Source organism: Vigna unguiculata, chromosome 7 (assembly GCF_004118075.2).
Source record: "Vigna unguiculata cultivar IT97K-499-35 chromosome 7, ASM411807v1, whole genome shotgun sequence".
Classification (NCBI taxonomy): Eukaryota; Viridiplantae; Streptophyta; class Magnoliopsida; order Fabales; family Fabaceae; genus Vigna; species Vigna unguiculata.
Window position 1 is genome coordinate 12661147 of NC_040285.1, and position 21503 is coordinate 12682649.

Sequence of the window (21503 nt, forward strand, 5' to 3'; positions counted from 1 at the left end):
GTCTAACTCTTTTATTTGATTAGTTAGTGTATAAGGTTTATGAAGGTTTGGGACATGTCTCCTAATTGGAGTTCTTGTTGCTTAGGAAGAAAAAAAAAGTCAAGTAAACGAGGTTAGTTTAACTAAGACCATGAGATTGTTCTAAGTTAATTCTTCTACTAATGAAATGTTTATTTACACTTGAGTGATTGAATGATAAAATTCAAAGTGGAATTACATCAATGAATTGGAGTGTTGTTGGTAATAGTTTAGGTGTTGTATGACCATATTTTGAATGATAGACCAAACTATGGTTATAATTGCAAAAGTAGGTAAAAATTATGTTTACAACTACAATGTACATATATAGTTTAGTTTTGAAGATTAGTTTTGGTGTCTGTATATTCTTGTTACTTTGTATATATAGCTTTAACACTCATCGATTGCTCAGTCGACACTAAAGTCATAACATTTGTTGCAGATATAAAATGTTATCACTTTTCATCTAGTCACTCAAGTGATAAAGTTCCTCATTCAAGTTATGATTTGAGCATTGAATAAGAGAAACATCATATTTGTTCTCTCTCCTTGTGACCCCTTATCATTTAAGTGGTGATTTTTTAGCTCAAATGATGATGAAATTGGGATTTATATAGGATTCTAAAATATAATAGATCGTTTCACTAAGTCACATTGATAAAAAGCTTCAGTGTGACACCTGAACAAGAGTTTGTATTTGTGATTAAAATCCATTTTAGTTCCTAGGATTATGGTGTTTAAAGTGACGAAAACCCAAAAAATATTTTCATTGGACATAAAGATAACCAAATAGTTATCTAGATATGAATGTGCACTTTCAAGGATTCAATAAGAGAATGGAGCTCAATTAAAGCAAAAATGGAAAACTAGAAGGGAGCATAAATGAATAAGAACATGAATTAAATTGGAACAAAAGATGAAAAACTAAAAGGGAGAAGGGAAAGAGGTGCAATCACGCCACTTAGGAAACAATGCCATCCAAGATAAGTGGCAATGTTGCCACTTGAGTCTAGGCTCAAGATAAAACTAAGAGAAATAGAAATTCTAGAGAGATCTCAACTCACAAGGTGATCAAATATATGTGTATAACACTCAAAATATTCAACCATTTTACAAAACAAAGAGGTCTCTTTTAATAAGCAATGGAAAGGACCTCCTAGCAAAAACAAAAGATAGCTTAACAAATAAAAAAAGATAGTTTCTAGAATCTAGGTCATGTTGTTTAAATACATGTTGAATGAATATATAACTGAAAAAGTGTAACCCCCTTTTTCTTTTAAAAATATAAATAGCCAACCTAAGAAAAAAAAACACAAAGCCTTCTTCTCAAATAGTTCCACCCTTCAACCCCAATCCTCTCTCATAGATTTTCTCACTTAAATCTTATTTTCTTCTTTATTAAAGACTATTTATGCAATCACTGCGACAAACTCTACAAGACTCACCATTTGAAATCCTAAATAAAGTAAGTTTCATTTTACTTGGTTTCTAGAAGTTCAATATGTGTTTTTCAGTTTTCTTGCATTTTTTGGATTGCATATGGTCCATTTTATCTCAAATGGGTTCCTTGCATGTCAGTGAGTCTAACTCGTGTTTAGATCATGGATCTGATTTCTTGTTTTGTGTGTGTGGTTTGGGTTTTTGTGGGAAGAAGTTGTGGTACAATTTTGAGGAACCTGAGAACATCAAACAAGGTGAAGGAAGTTAAACCTTATTTCTTGCATGATGATTTTGTTTGAATGTCTGGTTGTGTGTTGATGTTGTATTTTGGTAACTCAAATTGATGTGTTGATTTTGTTCTTTGTGAGTGTAAGATGAAAAATCCCTAATTTCATGTTTGGGTATATATGGGATTAGAAAAATTTGTGGGGTTTGTTGAATGCATGTGATTTAAGACAAATTGTATGGAAATTGAGGTTGTAACACTCAATTGGAAATGCTTATGACTTGTATGAAGCTTAAAATGGTTTTTTTGGTTCTTTTGGCATTGTCAAATTGAAGAATTTGAATTTTGGTGTTATACAATTTCGTTGGGCGAGCCCTAGATCTCGCTAAGCAAGTAGTGAGTGCCAAAACTAGCTTTGACATAGAGGAGATCTCACTAGGCGAGTTGTGCTTTCTTATTTTGAGTCATCTCAGGAAATTTCAAATTTTCGCTTCGTTAATTGTCAAATCAAACTAAAAGTTTTACAACTAGTCTTAGACATATTGTTCTTTACGTTGATCGTTCAAATCTTTGATTGGAGGTGTGTGGTTAGAGCATTTTTCATGTAAGATTCTAGTAGTTTAGGTTGTTGACAACTTTAACCTTTGTTGTTTGTTTGATACATAACTTTTTCCACAATTACCTAATTGAGTTGATTATTTTCGCATTGCATTCTTGATTCAATTATATTTAGTTTGAATATAAGTAAATAATTTTATAAGTTTCGTGGAAGTTGCAATTTTGTTTTTAAATCTCAAACAGTTTGTATATGTGTTCTTAAGTTTGTGGAATGTACTTGAGAATGTGTGATATGAAATGTAAAGTATGTATGATGATGAGGTATGAATTGATGAGAATGTAGGGAATTCCATTGAGGAAATCCTTTTGATGTATGTTTCTTTAGTATATGCATTTATGTATGGATTCAAGTATGGAGATATCATAACACTCTAATAAACATTCACACTCATATAAAGTATCAATGTTTTTTAATGTTATTTTTGTTCAATTTAGTTCCAAATTTGTTTAAAATTGACAAATTTTATCCTTATCGAAGATGTGATCAAATTTAATTTTTATATAAAAGTTATAATGATGTGAATTTTAATATATTATATAAAAATATTTAATAAAAAATGTGAATTTTAATATAAAAATTAAATTTGGTTTCAATTTGGAGAGGGACCAAATTGGTTCATGTTAACACAAATTTGGACTAAATTGAACAAAAATAACAAATATAGGGATCAAATTGAATATAAAACATTGACTTTGACACGTGGCACACTGCTAAGTTGACACGTGGACATTTAAAAAAATTTAAAAAAAATTCAAAAAATCACGAAGTGACACATTACAGTCAGTATTCATGGTCGTTAATGATTTAAATAGTATTAACAAAAAACAACCAAATGAACAAAATTGACAAAAATTGGAACCTATTTGAACATAAAATCAAAATTGGAACTTATTTGACAAAACTTGACGGAAATTAGGATAAAAAAGATATTTTAACCTTTAGATAAGTATAATAGTGTAGTTTATGTCTTATTTTAACGGTTATGGGTTATTAAATATATATAATATCTTATTTAATAGTTTTATATTATTAAATGAGATTTTATAATAAATAATATATGTTTTATATAATAAATAATGTATGTATTTTATATATTTTGATGGACTTAAAAATACATATTTACTCTATTATAATAATTAAAATTAATTTGTTTCTTTGTAATATTCCATCCAATAATATACTCTGTAAAAAAACTCTTACAAAACGTCCTTAGCCATTACTAACTTTTTCAATAACTAAAAAAATTAAAATACATTAATGTGTTAGTATTTCTGAAGTCTAATTTTGTACTATTTTCACACTCAAGTATATATGCAACAAAACTAATTTCTTACAGATTACGAAAATTAATTAAATTTAAATATGTCTTTATTCCTAATAAAAGTTAGTTTGACTTTTGATCCTATAGTTTTTTTCTTTTAATTTTAATCCTTATTTTTCTTTACTCTCCTATATATTTTACTTTTCTACTGTGTATATAAATTGTTTTTATTTCTTATCAAATATTTTTCAAAGCGGCTAGGTTAAAATTAAAAAAAAAATATGTAAAAACAATAAAAATAATTATAAAATTAAAAATATCAATGACCAAAAGAGTCTCTTTACGGGACCTAAAGTAAAGCAATTTATTTTAGAAATAAAAAATGAAATATGATTATATTTCATGGACGAAAATATGTTCAGGTAATTTTATTTTTGTTTAATTAATTTCATAAAAAAGTATTTTTAATTATATTTAAGTCTCTAAAATTTGACTCGAAATTGTACTTCACTTTTGATAAAACAGTGATACATTTGGTTTCACATTAAATAAAATGAATAAATATTATTAATTTAACACAATAATTTTAACTTTTTGGACATATCAAACAATGTTGTAAGATGACATATGAGCTTGAAACACTTAAAACATTGTTTGACACATAAAAAAAATTAACATAATTAGATTAAAAACTATATATATTCATTTTTAAAATTGGATCACCAAATTATATCATAACTTAAAAATAGAAAAATTCTAATTTCACACTATAATTTAACATTACAACAATATTTAACCCTTATAATCAATGGAAATAATATTTAAATTTAAACTTACAAATATTTAAAAAATAATAATATTGAATAAGGTTGAGTTAGCTAAATTAAAATTAATTATAAAACGTATTAGAGAAGTTTAAATTAATAATAGAATTTGAAAGCATTTCACTAATATCAGAAATAATTTTATTAGAAAATATTATATATATTTTTTAATATTATTAACTAAGCTAAGCTAACTGATGTTTCAAACCGATTAAATAATTAGGTCCTACTATAAAAGGGATCATAAAATATTTAGTCATCCCTCAAAAAATGAAAATTATATCTGTGGGGTTATTTAAAACATAAGTTATATTGTTAGAAAAATAGTTTCGTTGAACTACGAGTAACGTTATTAAATATACTAGTTATTTAAATATTTCAGTTCTACGATTGTTAGTGAAATAGGATTTATTATATGATATTATTAATATAAAGTAATAAAACTGGGAAGATTAGAAAAGTTAATGGTGTAGGCCAGCACACCTGATCCCCAATCGCCGTGGTGAAGATCCGTTTCGTTAACTGTAACAAACTTCTTCGCTGTCAGAAGACAATGTAACGTAGGTAACGGGCTCATATTGCACCGCACGACCGTTAGGAACGCCGTCTTAGTCAACGTGGGTCCACGTCACGTACACGGCAGACCCAGTCAGCATTTGATTTAGCGTTAGCCGCGAACGCGATTTTGCAGTCCCAACAGAATATACGGATAACGGGTAGGGAATGCTTATCCATGCTGAGTAGGAAATAACCTAATCCTTTTTAACCCACAATTAACAGTTACCAAATTATTTTAATTATTCTGAGTTTTCGTTAACAGTTATTCGTCTTAATTTCATAATTAATTTGTATCAAATAAATTACAAGCGATAATTAAGCTTAATTATATCTGGATTTAACTTATTTATTGATGTATTTAATACATAAATAATGTAAGAGTTCGATTAGTTTTTATAAGAATAAACTGGAGCAGTTTATCCATTCTTGAGCACTAAAATTTTTCCCTCATTCAAAATTAATATAGAAGTTAGTTAAACAAGAGTATATGCTAAAAAATTAAGATGAATTGATCAACAAAATCTAAATATAATTAAGATTTTAAATTAAAAATAATCATTTTATGTTGATTTATTACATATAATTAATATCAAATATCTTAATTTTTATCTCATTTAAATTATACTTCCGTAAAAAGACAAAGAAAAACAAAATAAAAGAAACTAACTTTATTTAGATTTTAATTTAAGTTTGACGATGAATTTGGTTTATTTTATGTTAAGCAACAATAATATTATCATCATATATAGTTTTATTATACAATTTTAAATCATTTTCTCTCAGCATTATTAAAATATAAAACTCATTTTAAACATTATTCACAGCGGAACAGTCTTCAAACACATTTTTAATTAAATGTTACCAACGTTCTTTTGCAATGCCACTTCCCATGTTCTTTCAAATTTAAGAACGCGAATATCTAAGCATCATCAAACACTGTGATTAATCTGGATAATTATTATTATAATTGAGAGAATTCATAAAGTATAATTTTTTTTTTCTAATTTTAGTTTAAATTTCATTACAGTATTATTCTCGGGCACCTTACCTAACAGATATTCTTTGATTCTTTCTCTCGATTCTTTATTTTTTTTTTCTTTTCTTTTCCATATTTGTAATTGATTATGAAAAGTTGAAGTGGCTAAGTCTGTGTTTGTGAAACAGCAGGGAGAGCGGGAACGCGTTGCGTAGACATCACATCCTCCTCCTCTACATAAGCGCCCTCGCATCCCATTCTTTGCACACTCAACAAGCATTCACCATTCTCACACCTCTTCATTTTTTTCTCCAGATCTATTTTTCCTTCACAACCTTCACTTCCTTCGTTTTTTTCTCTTCAACCAACCTCCTTCATTTCTCGGTGAGTTCCTCTTCTCCCTCTTTCCACGCCTCCGCCATTAGGGTTTCACCGTCGTTTACCACCTTCCGTGGCTGCTAAAATCTTTTATTTTCGAAATCAATTGTTAACATGTTAGGATTCTGAATGAGTGCTAGAAGCACGGTTTCGTAGACTCCACGTTTCTGAGTAGCTTCTGCTCAGCTGATATATAATTTTTTTCAATAGAATGATTTGTGTGGTAATTTGTACTGTTACGAATGGCTCAGATCTGTGGCCGTTTTGGCTTTTCCCTGCCGGTGTGTGTTGTTTGTGATATGTCGTTTAGCTTGTAACGGCAGGGAAAAGCAAAATGGCTTCTGAATCGGAAAAGGTTGAGTGAGCTATGCGAAATCTTTTTTTTTTTCTCTGAGGTGTCAATGCGCGTGACTGAAATCAAACCGTGATGAACGTCGATGATTTTGGAAGATTTTTTTTTCTGTTGTTGAGATTGAAAAAGTGAAAACTAGTTGTCTCTGAATATCACATTTGAAAAAAAAAAATTCTCTCCGGAGTTAACGCGTGAAATGGATTGATTGTTGACTTTTTATGGTATTAATTTTCGGAGACTGTTCTCTGGGTGATTCTTGAAATGTCAAAGGTCAAATTTGGGTTTTTAATGGTTGGTAAGTTGTGTAAAAATACTTTCTAATGCAAAAAAAAATAATGTTTATTATTTCATTTCAGACTGAAGAAATGGCTCCACCGATTGAGACCCCAAACAAGGTTTCTGGCTATCAGCACACCCCACACCCTCCTCTTAACGAGAGGATTCTTTCATCCTTGACCCGGAGGACTGTTGCTGCACACCCATGGCATGATCTTGAGATAGGTAGGCAATATCGTTCTAAAATTGTTACGTGTGATTGTGGTTTGATCCTAACGCATTTATTTCTACTTTGCTTTTATTTTCCGTAGTAACTGTGTTTTCCCTCACAATGCAGGACCCGAAGCGCCAAAGATCTTCAACTGTGTAAGTATATGAACTAAGAGACTTGCAATCCTAAACATTAAGGTCTACTAATGGATGTTATGCACATATATAATATGCATGCTTGTTTGATGAGACTAAATGGTCATTCCTAATAGATGTAGGAAGCAATGCTTGTCTGTATAAAAAGGAATTCGAACAGGTATCAAACACCCAAGCATTGGTATTGGATACCTTATGCTAAGAAATGCAAGTATTGGTTGTTTGTAGATTGATGGTTGGACAGGAAACATATTGGATAATTCCAATCAGTTGATCTGTCTTATTAATGGAAATAGCCATTGATAGCTGATTTGCTGGAAGGCCATTATTTGATTATTTGTATGGGATCCTGACTGAATTTGTTTACCCTTGTACTAAGGTTTAAGCAAACTGGCATTGTGGGACTATTCATTGTGAAATGGCAAAATTTAGCTCTGTATTATATTGTTTTTGCTTTCTTTGTCTTTGTCTTGTTCGTCGTTGATGCTATACAATGACAAATCGAAGCTTTTCCTAAATTGTGTACGTGACCTATTATAATGTTTTACTAATCAACATATCATGTTGTGAGTTTAAATTGTTGTGATTTTTTATTTTTCTCTAAAGGCCATCAAACAAGATATTTATTCAGTAATTAGATTCGTATAATTATGAACTATGGCTGAATCATGCAGGTGGTTGAAATTGGAAAAGGAAGCAAGGTGAAATATGAACTTGACAAAAAAACTGGACTTATCAAGGTAGTGGTAGTTGCCTAGCTTTTTCTTCTCTTGTTACAAGTTGCTACAGGGCATTGCTGAACCTGCATTTCTGTGCAGGTTGATCGTATACTTTACTCGTCAGTTGTCTATCCCCACAACTATGGGTTTATCCCTCGTACTATTTGTGAGGACGGTGACCCCATGGATGTCCTGGTTATTATGCAGGTAATTGCATCCTGCTCATAATGTCTACTTCTTAAAATTGTGTAAGCATGTAATTATGAGGATTTCTTAGTAACAGAGTTCCAATTACATTGTACTTTGAAAAAGTTTCTTCCCCATTTGGACTGCACTTTATCAATATTTTTGCGTAAGACTTCTTGCACTTGGCAACTTGACTAAACTGATTTTTAAAATAGCAATATTTTTTAAAATGATTCTGTAACACGTGAACTATTTTTGTTCCACTGCTGCAATAACAAATACTCATGTTGGTGGTCAAAGTAACGAGGTCAACTTTTTAAGTAAATCCTCTCCAGTGGAGTTTCTTTAATTTGCTTGATTCTATTGTCGTGCAAAGGGATCTTTATCATTTTAAAAGTTAGTCTTTGTCCAAAATGTAGCTAGCTCAAGGTGATCTTAAAGTGGAAACCTGGGTAAATTTATTCTATATATCTACTGTAATTCAATTCCAGAACACATCCGTTGTAATAATTCATGGAAATACTTTATCCTGTATTACTCTGGCTTTCTTTTACACCAATATGACAAATGAATGAATTGGTCTTCCTAGTCCATCGACTTCGTATTACACAATTGAGTATCATCCTACATTTTACATCTTTAGTTTAGCATTTATTATGCACTGCTTGTTTTATGTTTTTACTGCTTCTGTGGTAGTACTAATAAGCTTTGGTGGTGCTTGGCTGCACAGGAGCCGGTTCTTCCAGGTTGCTTTCTTCGGGCCAAAGCTATTGGACTCATGCCTATGATTGACCAGGTATATCAGACACTCCCTTTTTCCTCATAGCAAGAGTCTCTGTCTTTCCATTACTGAAGAACCACTATTCTGATGCAATTCAGGGTGAGAAAGATGACAAGATAATTGCTGTATGTGCTGATGATCCCGAGTATCGTCATTACAATGATATCAAGGACCTTCCTCCCCACCGTTTAGCTGAAATCCGTCGCTTTTTTGAGGATTGTATCCTTTCCAAATGTTTCAAAATGTTTGTTCAGTACTTCTTATATGTTAGCATCTATATATATATATATATATATATATATATATATACACACACACACACACACAACAGCGACATGCAAAAGTATCATTTAGCCTCCATATTTGTCAAACTCTTTTTTTATGTTTCCCTTCATAAAGGAATTAGACAAGAAGAATGAAAACAAGGAAGTTGCAGTAAACGACTTTCTTCCTGCCTCAGCTGCCTATGAAGCGATCAAGCATTCCATGTAAGCAAATACCAATCTGATATTATCAATAAACCGTTTTGACATCAGTTACGATACTCCTTTTGAAATAATATTTTAATAAAATTATAAAATATTTTTAAGGTTTTAATTTATTACTTTACTCATTTATTCATGTGCTAAAATGGTAATAGAGGTTTATAATTTATTTGGTTGTTGTGTGAAGGACCTTGTACGCTGACTACGTTGTGGAGAGCTTGAGGCGGTGATGTTGATGCTTTTGGCACTATGTTTGGTTGTGAAGACTGTTGCTATAATTACGATTATGACGAAATCAAAGCTTTCTATCTTGTCGCGTGTGCATTGATATCAGGGCAGGCACCATGCAAATTCTATACATGTTCTTAATTTTGAGTGAATGATTTTTTCATTTATTAATATCAAAGTTTTATATTATAGCTAAATCTACCGAATATTTGGACCATAATCTTACATCTTATAAAGGATTTCTACAACACCTATTGCGCCTCGCTTTATGTTCTAATTTCCATTGGTTCTCCCAAAAAATTTGCGTAGAATCAAAAAGATCAAAATTATTTGATTGCTTATCACGCAATTATGTACAAATTGGCGTTAAATTTGACCTTGTGTTATACTTCTCGATACACCCAAAATCGCAACCCCTAAGCTTGCAAAGCGGAATGTTTATATTACAATGATAGATATTCATTCAAGTAATGTTTATTTCTTTTGTGATCCATTGGACACTCTACACGTTTGGCAGTTGCATTCTGCATAGTTTTCTGCGATCAATAGAAAAACGGCATAGCAAGACAATTTATTTTATTTTATACACAAGAACATTGATCAATACATCCAAAACTGTATGTTGGGAAGCAAGGACCCAAGGGCTAGGAAGCATATGCATATAACTATTTTTGGTTACTTTAAATGTTGATTATCTTTCCTATATAATAAAAATAGATCATTTTTAATTTTTCCATTTTTGCGAAGACAACCACCAGTCATGCAATGCAACCAACAAAATGCAAGTAATTATATTTTGAATATAATTAAAATACATGAACAATATGTACTTGAGATGTATGTGTTACATTTTCATTTCTTATTGCCAATTGATTGGTAGAATTAAAAAAATTCTATTGACATGAAAATTAAGCAAACAAATTAAAAAGAAAATCAATTGTAATTCTATTAATTTAAATGACATTTCTCCAATTAAAAACGTTTACTTTATTTCCTATCTATTTTAAGCTAAGTTGAACCCAGCTAGAGTTGGAAAAAATTTTATTGTAGGGGGCTTCTATTTGCATCCCAAACCATTTCTCCTGTATCCCCAAAACTTTTTTTATTTCCAAATGAAAAAAGAGAAAAAACAATACAAAAATTATTACCTGCACTGCACCCCTGCACCAGCCAACGAATCTGGGCACGCCTCTGCACCCCAAAGAATCAAAAAATCTTTGACCTAAACACACATTTAAATGCTTCTCTTTTTTACGCTTCCTCCTCCCTCTTTCTTTGCCTCCTTCCTCCTCCCTCTTTCTTTGTCTCCTTCTTTGCCTTCATTTGTGAAGAAGATCATCGAGCAGCAGCAAGCACCAACCCAAGAGGAGTCCGTGACGACGCTAAGAGCCACCCTTCCTTGCAGTTAATCCACACACGTCTTCTTCCAGTTAAGTTTTCTCAAAATTTTAATGTTTTTTCGTGAATGTTTACGGTGATTTATGAATATATATATATATATATATATATATATATATATATATATATATATATATATATATATATATATATATATATATATATATATAAAATCATTCCATCTGTGCCAAAACGGGTTCTCAAAATTTTTGTGTGTTATGAAACGGATTACAGAAGCCGTTTCATGATTTTTAAAAACGGATTACAAAAGTTGTTTCTTGCGTTGTTTATATGAAACAGATTACAGAATCCGTTTCATGTTTTTTATAAACGGAGTCTGAAAGCCGTTTCTTATATATTGCGTTTTTTTTTATATGAAATGGATTACGCAATCCGTTTCTACACTTTCAAAAACGGAATTTGAAATCCGTTTTGTAAATTTTTGTTGTTATTTTTGAAACGGATTTTGCGTTCCGTTTCATGTATTTGGGAAACGGATTTTGATATTCGTTTCGTGTTTTTTTTAATATTCTATTTTATTTTATTTCATGTATTTGTGATAAATATATGAATATCACATTGTTACTATATTTTAACTATGTTTAGAGATAATGAAAAGGCAGAGATTATAGAATTGTAAAATTATATGATAATAGGGTGAAAAGAAAATTTGAAAGGAAAGTCCCTACTCTATTACCCTTTACCCTTCTTCTCTTGGTTCTACCAAAACTACAAATAAACAAGTGTTTGGATTCCGAGAAGACTTGTGTTGCTGTGTGTGTTGATGTGCTTTTATTTGTTTATGATCTTCACTTAAGTGTGTAAAAGAAGTTGGTTGTTGTTTGGTACTGGTTTGCCATCACATTACCGACAAATGAGGACTTTACTCATACCCTTCATTTTTAGGGATTTGGTTAGACTTCCAATTTCCCTATTATCCAATATTCCTTCTAAATTTGTAATTTTTTCATTATCTTATTTCATTGAACCAAGTTCTGTTGTCTAAGAATGAATGATTCTTTGTTTAGATTCATAACCCAAACATTTGATACAAAGTGTTAAAGATTATGTTTTTACCAAAGAAACACGAAGACTATGATTGATACCAGAAAATATAAAGACTATTCTGCATGTCCCAGTGTTGGTTCATTGTTCAACTTTTTTTTATTCTATTTCTGTCTTTATCAGTTGTTTTCGTGTTTGTTTGGTATAATCACATCTCTTGTATTTTGAATTGAGCTTAAATGGTATAATCACATCTGAAACGAATTTTGCTTAAATGGTATAATCATTTGAAATTTTACTTTTTTATTTAATTTATTTCTTAATTAATTATATAAAAGAAAAATAGTAGAACAAATTAAATTAAAAAATACTTAAACCGTAAATTAAAAAAGTATTCATTGTATTATAACTATTTTTAATTTATTTAAAGTATATGTATTTTAAATTTTAAATGTTATTTTATATATTAATTTTTGTTTTATTTTATTATGTTTTCATATTTTTTAATATATATCTAAAAATAAAATTATATATATATATATATATATATATATATATTTAAATTAATTTTTAAATAACTTTTTGAAAAATAAATGTAATTATAAAAATAAATTAAACTAAATGATAATTAAACTTTAAATTAGATAAAAAACAAAAACGAAATGGCTAGGACACGAGGAAATTTATATTGGATTGTAATGTTTCAAACTTTGAATTATAGATATGGATAGGACACGAGGAAATTTATCTAGACGTGGTTCATATGATGCACCCGAGAGTTCCACACAGGGTGCTGCACGGAAGAGACCGACAGCTTCAGCTCATAGAAGGGGTCAGCACGAGGCTAATGTTGCTCAAGATGATGTTGTTGAGCATGAGGTTTCTGATGTTCCTCAGGACGAGGAGCAAGGGATTGATAACGATGGTGTAGGATTTCCAGGTGGTTCGTCTGATACATCTTTATTGACTCCGTACCAGGATCATGTTGCACGCATGATATGGGATTGTTAGGTAAGTAAGAAGTTTTTATAAATGTTTAATTTTATTGTTATGTATTTTTATTCCTTTTTATTTCTTTTATGTTAGGATCGAGTTGTGAAAATAGTCTCCCATATTAAAAAAGTGAAGAAATTAGGACGTCCTCACCCTTCTCTTCTCCCCTTTGTGGTAGCTTCTTATCGCCTTTGTGCGATATTTTATATGAATATACCGATCTTGGGTTAGTATTGGGTTTTGTGGAGAGATGGCATCCCGAGACTAATACTTTTCATCTACCCATTGGGGAGATGACCATCACTTCAGATGACGTCTGGTCGCTCCTCCATCTTCCCATCACTGGATCCCAAAATTCGTTTAAAAAAAACATGAAACTTTATGAAGCGGATTTTGGGATCCGTTTCATACTTTTCTGAAACGGATCACGTATTTCATTTCTGGAAAAAAAATTAAAATTTGTGAAACGAAATTCGTGATCCGTTTCAGAAAAGTATGAAACTGATCCCAAAATTCATTTCATAAAACAAATACATGGAAACATATGAAATGAATTTCGAAATTCGTTTCATACTTTTCTGAAACGAATTTCGAATTTTGTTTCTAAAAAAAATATAAAATTTGTCAAACGGATTATGAAATCCATTTCGCTTTTTCTTGAAACGTATCACAAGATCCATTTCACAGAATAAAAAGGAAAATAAATGCAAAACTGATATTAACATTCCAACCATTCAAATCAAATTCGAAGAGGCTAACCTGTAGAGAAGATAAGAGGAGAGCTTTCCAAAAAAAAGAATGAATGAAACTCAACCTCCGACAGGGAACACCTTCAAGGACAGAAGAGAATGAAGGACAGTGACAATGAGAGAATAAAGAAGAGAGCTTTCAAAAATAAAATTAATGAAAGTGAACACACAAACCTCGGACCAGGGACCACCACGAGAGAATGAAGCAGAGAAAATTAAACCTCGGACCAGAGACTACCACGAGAGAATGAAGTAGAGAAAATTAAAATGAAGGCACTGGGACCACAGTGAGAATGGAGAAGAAACAGAGAACAAACGAAGAAGAAACAGACAGAATGAAGGTATGAAATAATTTGGGGTTGTAGAGACAAGTTGCCACAGTAAATTTCATTTACTGCTCTTCCACCCGTTTCATTTACTTTCACCTACAAATTAATTAAGGGTAAAATGGTAAATTTGGAGGTACCGAAGAAGCCTTGGAGGTGTAGGGAGAAGGCGCCTTTATTGCAGCTTCAAGTGAATTTAAGTTTGAGGTGAATTTTAACCTTTTAACTTATTTTGGACAAAACATGTTAAATTCACCTGAAAGCTAGGTTTTGAACATGAATAAAACTAGGATGTGTTTAGATTTCAGTTGCATGACTTGTCCTGGGTGGAATTGTTTTTCAAAATTTACCCCACTGTTGTAATTTCCAAATGGATTTTGCACCAAGTAAGAAAACTAACTTATTTCCTTTGTTTGTTGAATCCTTTTACAAAATCCATTTATAAAAATGACGGCCACTTTTATTAGTACAATCTGAATGGTATTCAATTATTGTAGTAGATAATTTGTATTTGATTCACACAAAAAAAGTAGATTTTTATTACAACAAAAAGAAAATTGTTGAACGAACAATACTCTGAAAATTTCACGTAAAGTAATGTCTGATATATATTTGAAAAATCAAGAAAAGAAACTTAAACCTAAACAAAAATTAGTTTTAAAATAAAGTCATATTATAATATACTAGACCTTAGTTCTAGCGGTTAAAACCAACCTAATCCAAGAATAAATTTGAGAAAGTAAGAAAAATATGAAATGAGGTAAAAGAGATAGAGACGTGGAATTATTTGGATTAAAAAAAGTAAAAAAAAAAAAAAGAAAAATTATGAAAATTAATAAATCATTCAATAAATATGATAAAGAAATAAAAACTAATTAATAAAATTATAAAATCATATTTTACTCTTATTGTAAACAAAATGAAATACTATAAGTTATTTGTACATAATACTCGTGTGTGATTAGTAAATTATCTAGCATTATCGAGACAAGTAAAAATTAACGACTTTTTTTAAATAGATGTAATAAAATTTGAAGAGAAATAATTTACAATTATTTAAGTGAAATTCTCATTGTCATAAAACATAAAATATTATTTTACATTGTTCTAAATACACAAGACATAATTAATGTTAAAAATAAAAGGATACAATAAAATAGTAGACAAAAATACAATTAAATTACAATAATTAAAAAAGGAGTGATAAGGTAATCTTTTGGTTAGAAGAAAGAGAAAGTTGTGGATCCTTCCCGCTAACAATTTGAAAGAGATAAGATTAGTTTGAAAGAATTTGAAAAAGATAAGATTAGTTTGATAGAATTTGAAAGGAAAGATTGATTTGATAAGATTTGAAAAGGAGCATGAAATGAAAGAGTGTGTGAGTTTAATTCTCCCGTTAACAAAAAAAAGAAACTAACAACCGACAATAACCATTAAAAAAATATATTATCACATTTTTATTACAAATTGTCAAATACTTCATGTCCAATGTTGTCAACATGGTCGTCGTCTATTGGTGAGTCTTGATCATTTTGGATGTTCATTCTCTTGATTGATTGTAACATGTTGTCAAACCCCGTTGACAATAATGATATTCAATTTTATGAAGTTTTTTTTTTAACAAAATGGTGTCACTAGCCTAGTAAAACGGATTCATCAACGTATAAGTTCATTCCATAATGAATCATGATGTGTGTGATAAGAATGTCATATGGAAGGGACATGTCCCTACATTTCATCATGTGTTGCATGATGTGATAAGACCAAATATTATTTTTCATGACCCGTAATATGAAAATGTCTTCAATAAATAATTGTACGAAATTGTTGGATATCAAACTCCCAATATGCACGAACTCATAATGTTCAAAACTACATGTGTTCCTCACATTTCAACCCTGAAACTCTGAACGATCCTGGAACTTAACGTCATATCACAGTTGTACTGATGATAGCTTTGAAGATGTCATATCACCTTTTTTAGAAACAAAAAGTGGTTACTATTTTTGACTTCATTAAATTTAAGTATAATAATTATATTTTGTAGAAACATAAAATGCTCACTGTATTAGTGTTTCATTATTTCAGTTCAATACTTTAATCCAATATTAGTCAACCTTAAACTATTTATTTCTATATATAAACTTAAAATTCTTCCTAAACTATTTATTTGTATGTATAAACTTCCAATTCTCTCATGTAACGAGTATTTATGGATGACCACATAACCAATTTTTACTTAAAGTCCATGTCTTAATGCCTCACTAGCTCTCACTATAAAGGCCAATGAACACATCTCAACCATGGATCAAAAAAGCACCACACATGTATGCATATGAAATGGTGTTTGGAACTTACTTGATGATCTATGCAATGATCCAACCAGAGGAAATTTCAAACCCCAAAGTTCCTTCACCAAAGCACCTTCAACACAACAATTATACTAGTCAATCTTGAGCTAATACCAAACCATTAACCATCACCTGCCTCCAAGCCATGAAACACATGCAAACGTATCCAAAAGAAAGTTGCAAACTCAAAAAACCATGTGAGAATAATCACTCATATGGTATCATAATCGATTGTGTTTCATTTTGAAGCATAATCAATTATGAGTCTCATATAATCGATTATCTTCACCTCTGAACTCCATTATTGTGAGCTTCATCTATTTTAGTCATGACACCTTATCCCTGCACGTCCAACGAAATCCAGCAACCATTCTTCACAAAACGCAACTCCACCAAAACACTTCCTCGAGCTCCACCTTCCTTTAAGCCGAACTTCACCAAACTCAGCTCACCTGCACTTTACACACACCACGAACTCAGCTCACACCAACAATCACAAATTTTGCCAAAGAAGGAAGAAATCGTGAACCTCTACTATATGTATTCACAAGAATTTAGTGAAGTTTTCAAACACCGAACTGATAGGAATAAAAAAATATAAGACACAACAATATAATATATTCAAGTATGAGTTCAAAGGATTGTATACCTAAAATCAATGAAGGATCCATGGAAGCACATATGAGACATTATTGTTCTCTTTCTACTAGGTTATTCTAGGATGTATATCAAAAGTGTAACAAACACACTTTTGATATACGTCCTAGAATAATCTATCAGAAAAAGAACAGTAACATCTTATACGTGTTTTCATGGATCCTTCAATGATTCCGGTATACACAATTCTTTGAACTCATCCTTCAATGTCTTGTACTTTTTATTCCTATCATGAACTACCACCATGGTCAAACAATTCTCTGCCTCTTTCAGGAATCTCTCCATGCATGGCCAATGGAGAGGACAAATCTCTGTCATGTGAAGTCTAAAGCAGAGTGCAGTTTTGGTCTTCTCATGCACGTCCAACTGACTTTTCCTCTACTCCATGGACTTGTTCCTCGCATTTACCCACTCTCACCTCCTCACAAATGAACAAATATAAACAGGAAAAGCTCCTTCATATCCATCCGCATATACAAACAGAACTTTAATGTGACCTATTCACTCACTTATCAGTTAGTTTAAAAAGAAAGTGTTCAAACCAAACCACCACATATTAAAAGTTAAACAAGCAGACTCATTTAATTTTAAAAATATTACAGTTTTTTAATGCTTTCTTCTTCAATCTTAATAAAAAAACTGGAATCAAGTTCTTAACTACTAGATTAACCATGAAAAAATATATAATCTTCATATACAAAAGCGAATAAAAGAATTCAACTATCCAGCATGCATCAGTCTAGATCCACGTGACAACATTTGACAAAGTAACAAAATGGGGCAATTGATCAAATTTTGGATTTGAGCTTAAGAAAAACAGATGGCACGAAGCATATGAGGAACGAATCGGTCTAAGTTCAGTGTGTCATCAGTCAGAGGCCAGATGGTGGCTAGACATGCAACTCTGCAAGAGCTTGCAGACTTTTACATTTGGAGACGGGCTACAGATCACAGATGATGGCTGGGGACCAAGATCCTCTGCAATTTTTCCACGATCCGAATCAATCTCAGCCATTAAAATTACTTTTAAACTAACAAAATTTGGGAATTTTTATATTGAGATAGTGGGTGTGAAAGGTGTCGGCACTTAAATTTAGTGCTTTTCTGTGTAATAAATTTCAGAACAACGTCAGTTTAGACTTGTAAGTATACCATGAAACACAGATATGGGTTACCGCAATTAGTTTAGATCACAAATAAAAGGAAATAAACTGACAAGGAAAGAAGATTTCTTAATACAGAACCGATAAGCAAACCACAGCATTCAAGCTCATGAAAGATTGACGAAAACAAACAATGACCAGTTTAATAAAAGGGGGAGGGAGGGAGGGAGGGGGGTAACGGTAATCCGAACTCGAATCATGAAAAACAAACACCCACTTATATTAATAAGGGACGACCATATAGAAAATAAACATTGATTAGCACTTAGCAGATTGTGAAGCACAGTCTACTCTGATAATTTGGATATAGCTCTCAAAATACACTTATAGAAGAAATAAAATAAATCAAATTTCTCTTAAGTGAAGCACCTCAAGTTAACAATTTAGAGAAAAGTAAGATAAGAGAATCTACAAAAAGGTTGCAGAGCTAATTATAAGTTTTAACTTACGTAGGGACTTGATTCAATTTTTTTTCTTCTCCTGTAAGTGATGCTTGAAAAGTTTACTCAAACAGCATCTTTCTTCTCTACTCTCTACCCAACCATAGTTCCTACTTTTCCCACTTGTTATGGCTATCATAGATTCATAATGAAAATAAAGCTAGTATGTGCTTCAAAAAGAATAGACAAAGAAGGTGACAATCATCAAGATCAAAAGACATTAGTGAATTATGATTATGACAGTCCATGGAAACATTGTGGAAGCTCTACGATAGGGCCATAAGAAGCATCCCCAAAATGTGTTTCTCTTTTGCGTGTAGGAGATGAAATATCAAAGGTCTGAAATTGTAGAAGAGTAGAATTACATTAAAAAGACTTGCATATAAGAGGTAACGAAGCAAATTAAGAAACATTTGCGGTTTCTTTTGGTTGAGAATAATGTTACACACTTGCACTCGTCTTGGTGTTGTACGTGTATCATATTACTAAGAAAACACTGAACACTTCTTCAAAAGTCAAATAAAATATATAAAAGATTCAAACCCAGATGGAAAAGTTGAAGGTTGTGTGAGCCATCCCAAAGTTGCCATGATTTGGGTCCAGCTGACAAGATGTAGCAAGCAAGCAACTTTGTCGGATGGACAATACCAGATCCAGTTTCATAACAGAATAACTAGTCCAATTGTCATAATTTTATTCCAGTATATTCTCGAATCTCGAATAAATCTTGTGTTCTCAAAAAATTCCAAGTGAATTTGAAGAAAATGTTTCATACTTGAGTCAGGACTTTTTTGTTTCTTCGGCCTCAATATGTCTCCAGGGGTTGAGAGCTTCTCTAATTGCCTGAGCATCCGGGGAATTCTCCCAGGCACGCTTTTCTGACTCCAAAACAGTTACTTTGTCATCTGTACAAATACAAGGCAAGGAAAAATTGAACCAAAATCAGACTTTTATAAAGTCAAAATCCTTTGATGAAAAACAGTCATGGGAGTTATCGCAATACCTTAGAAAATAGTTATTAAATTCTTTACATACCCAAAATATTGTGTTTATTGGGCAACTTGGCCAAAACAAATAATGTGAAAGACGTGTATAACAGAGTACACGATATTTTCCAAATTTCATTTTCATTGGAAGACCATGATACTCCGCGAAAAAACATCACTACATTAGAATGCAAGATCAATATACTATCTAGCAAACCAAAATAATAAGCAGCTAGCACTAGACAACTCAAAATGCCATATCTTTTTCTTTTTCTTTTTCATCCATAATATGTTTACTAGAGGAGTATTCAAATCCCATTCTCCCTTCCATTTTTACCACCAAACCAACTCTATAGCTCCTCACTCAAAAGGTCTTATTAACGAGAATGAAAAATTACAATAAATTTTAAAAACCCGCTTCAACAAGAGCATAAAATGGAAAATCAAGAAAAGGGTAATGCAGGGCAAGAGAAGTTAGAGAATAAGAAAGGAAAGTTCTCACACAGAAGCCAGTTTTGATCATGAACACCTCCATAGAAGCCCCAACCAAAGCAGATACAAACCCAATCTTCAAGTACCAATCAAGAAACTTCATTTTCAACTGAACGAAATGGAAACAATGATTATTGAAGTTAAAAACTGAATACACAACCGGTTAATAGCAAATTCAACACCTCTTCTAATCTAACAGAGCTGCTGGAAATACTTAAACTAACTGTTCAAGTACAAACTTAGTGTGAAAGACTACAATCACAACTAACGTATAATTGGATTAACACTTTTATCATCTAGAAGCATTTGAAATAACTCCAGCCAGATAAGGAGCAGATTGAAGGAAGAAGAGGAGACGTTGTGATTCTGAAAAATCTAACACATTAAACACTGGAGTTGATATCAACAAAAGATTTTTCTCCAAAAGAGAAGCGAATAGACAGTTACCCAAGATCCAAACACATGATTAAATATCTAAGTTCTACACTGCTCAATGCTGATTATCAGATCAGCATTAAATTCAACTAAAACTGGACCCTAAAGAATACAATCACTAACTTCCGAAAAAGGTTTAAAATAAGAGAGTACACAGTGCACACATATTCCCATGTTTTCGAGATTTTCCGACGAAAACATCAAATTGCAGGGAGCTTCAGTTCAGTTATCTCTTATTCATTCTCTGATGTTACCCAAAAACCTAAAGATTATACAGAGAAAGAGAGAGAGAGAGAGAGAGAGAGAGAGAGAGAGAGAGAGAACTAACCATGTTTTCTATTTCATAAAGCAGGAAGCGAAAAGAAATGGAAAATAACGTTGGAACCGCGGGGAGGGAGGCGATGCAGGAATGGTGAGGGTTGGCAAATGAAGGAAGGAAAGGGGAGAAAAATAAAATAAAACTGAAGCTTTTTTTCATGCGTATGAAAAATATGTTAGAGAAAGGTGGAGTTCCTTGCAGTTGGGCGTGAAGGAAAAGAACAATCTGAAACAAAAACCTAACCTTTTTTTTCTTATTAATTTAATACTTTAGTTATATTGTTTAACAAAGGAGTTTTGATTTTATGGATCTCAATCCAATCCTTTTCACTAATCACATTTTCACTTTATAAACTTTTCCTTCTTTTTTTCAATACAATATATTTTATGCGAAGAAATTTCGCTTTATTTTATTAATATAATTATTTAAATATCCAATAGTATATTATTTTTAAATATAATTATTTAAATATTTTTATCAATATAATTATTTAAAT

General features: G+C 31.3%; 2 protein-coding genes across 6 annotated transcripts; one reads left to right on the plus strand and one right to left on the minus strand.

The window, feature by feature from the left end:
- The first annotated feature begins 6053 nt into the window (after nt 1–6053).
- LOC114191817 (soluble inorganic pyrophosphatase 4) lies at nt 6054–9943 on the plus strand. The gene is made up of 9 exons (XM_028081223.1): nt 6054–6306; nt 7009–7153; nt 7266–7294; nt 7969–8034; nt 8113–8220; nt 8930–8995; nt 9079–9199; nt 9387–9468; nt 9653–9943. The coding sequence occupies exons 2-9, from the start codon at nt 7018–7020 to the stop codon at nt 9693–9695; spliced, it is 651 nt and encodes a 216-aa protein (XP_027937024.1). The 5' UTR covers nt 6054–6306; nt 7009–7017; the 3' UTR covers nt 9696–9943.
- A 5901-nt stretch (nt 9944–15844) lies between these two features.
- On the minus strand, nt 15845–21242 carry LOC114189816. Of its 5 annotated transcripts, none has more exons than XR_003605738.1 (5): nt 21017–21242; nt 20266–20362; nt 19551–19680; nt 16523–16967; nt 15845–16139 (listed from the first exon to the last, which is right to left on the minus strand). XR_003605738.1 is itself a non-coding variant. In XM_028078516.1 (4 exons), exons 1-3 carry the CDS (start codon nt 21164–21166, stop codon nt 19556–19558), a joined length of 372 nt encoding a protein of 123 aa, XP_027934317.1. In that variant the 5' UTR covers nt 21167–21242; the 3' UTR covers nt 16979–18150; nt 19551–19555. The 5 variants fall into 5 exon arrangements, 3 of the variants coding, with proteins under 3 accessions (XP_027934317.1, XP_027934318.1, XP_027934316.1); XR_003605737.1 differs by having other exon boundaries at nt 16523–16972; XM_028078516.1 differs by lacking the exons at nt 15845–16139; nt 16523–16967 and adding an exon at nt 16979–18150.
- Nucleotides 21243–21503: the final 261 nt, after the last annotated feature.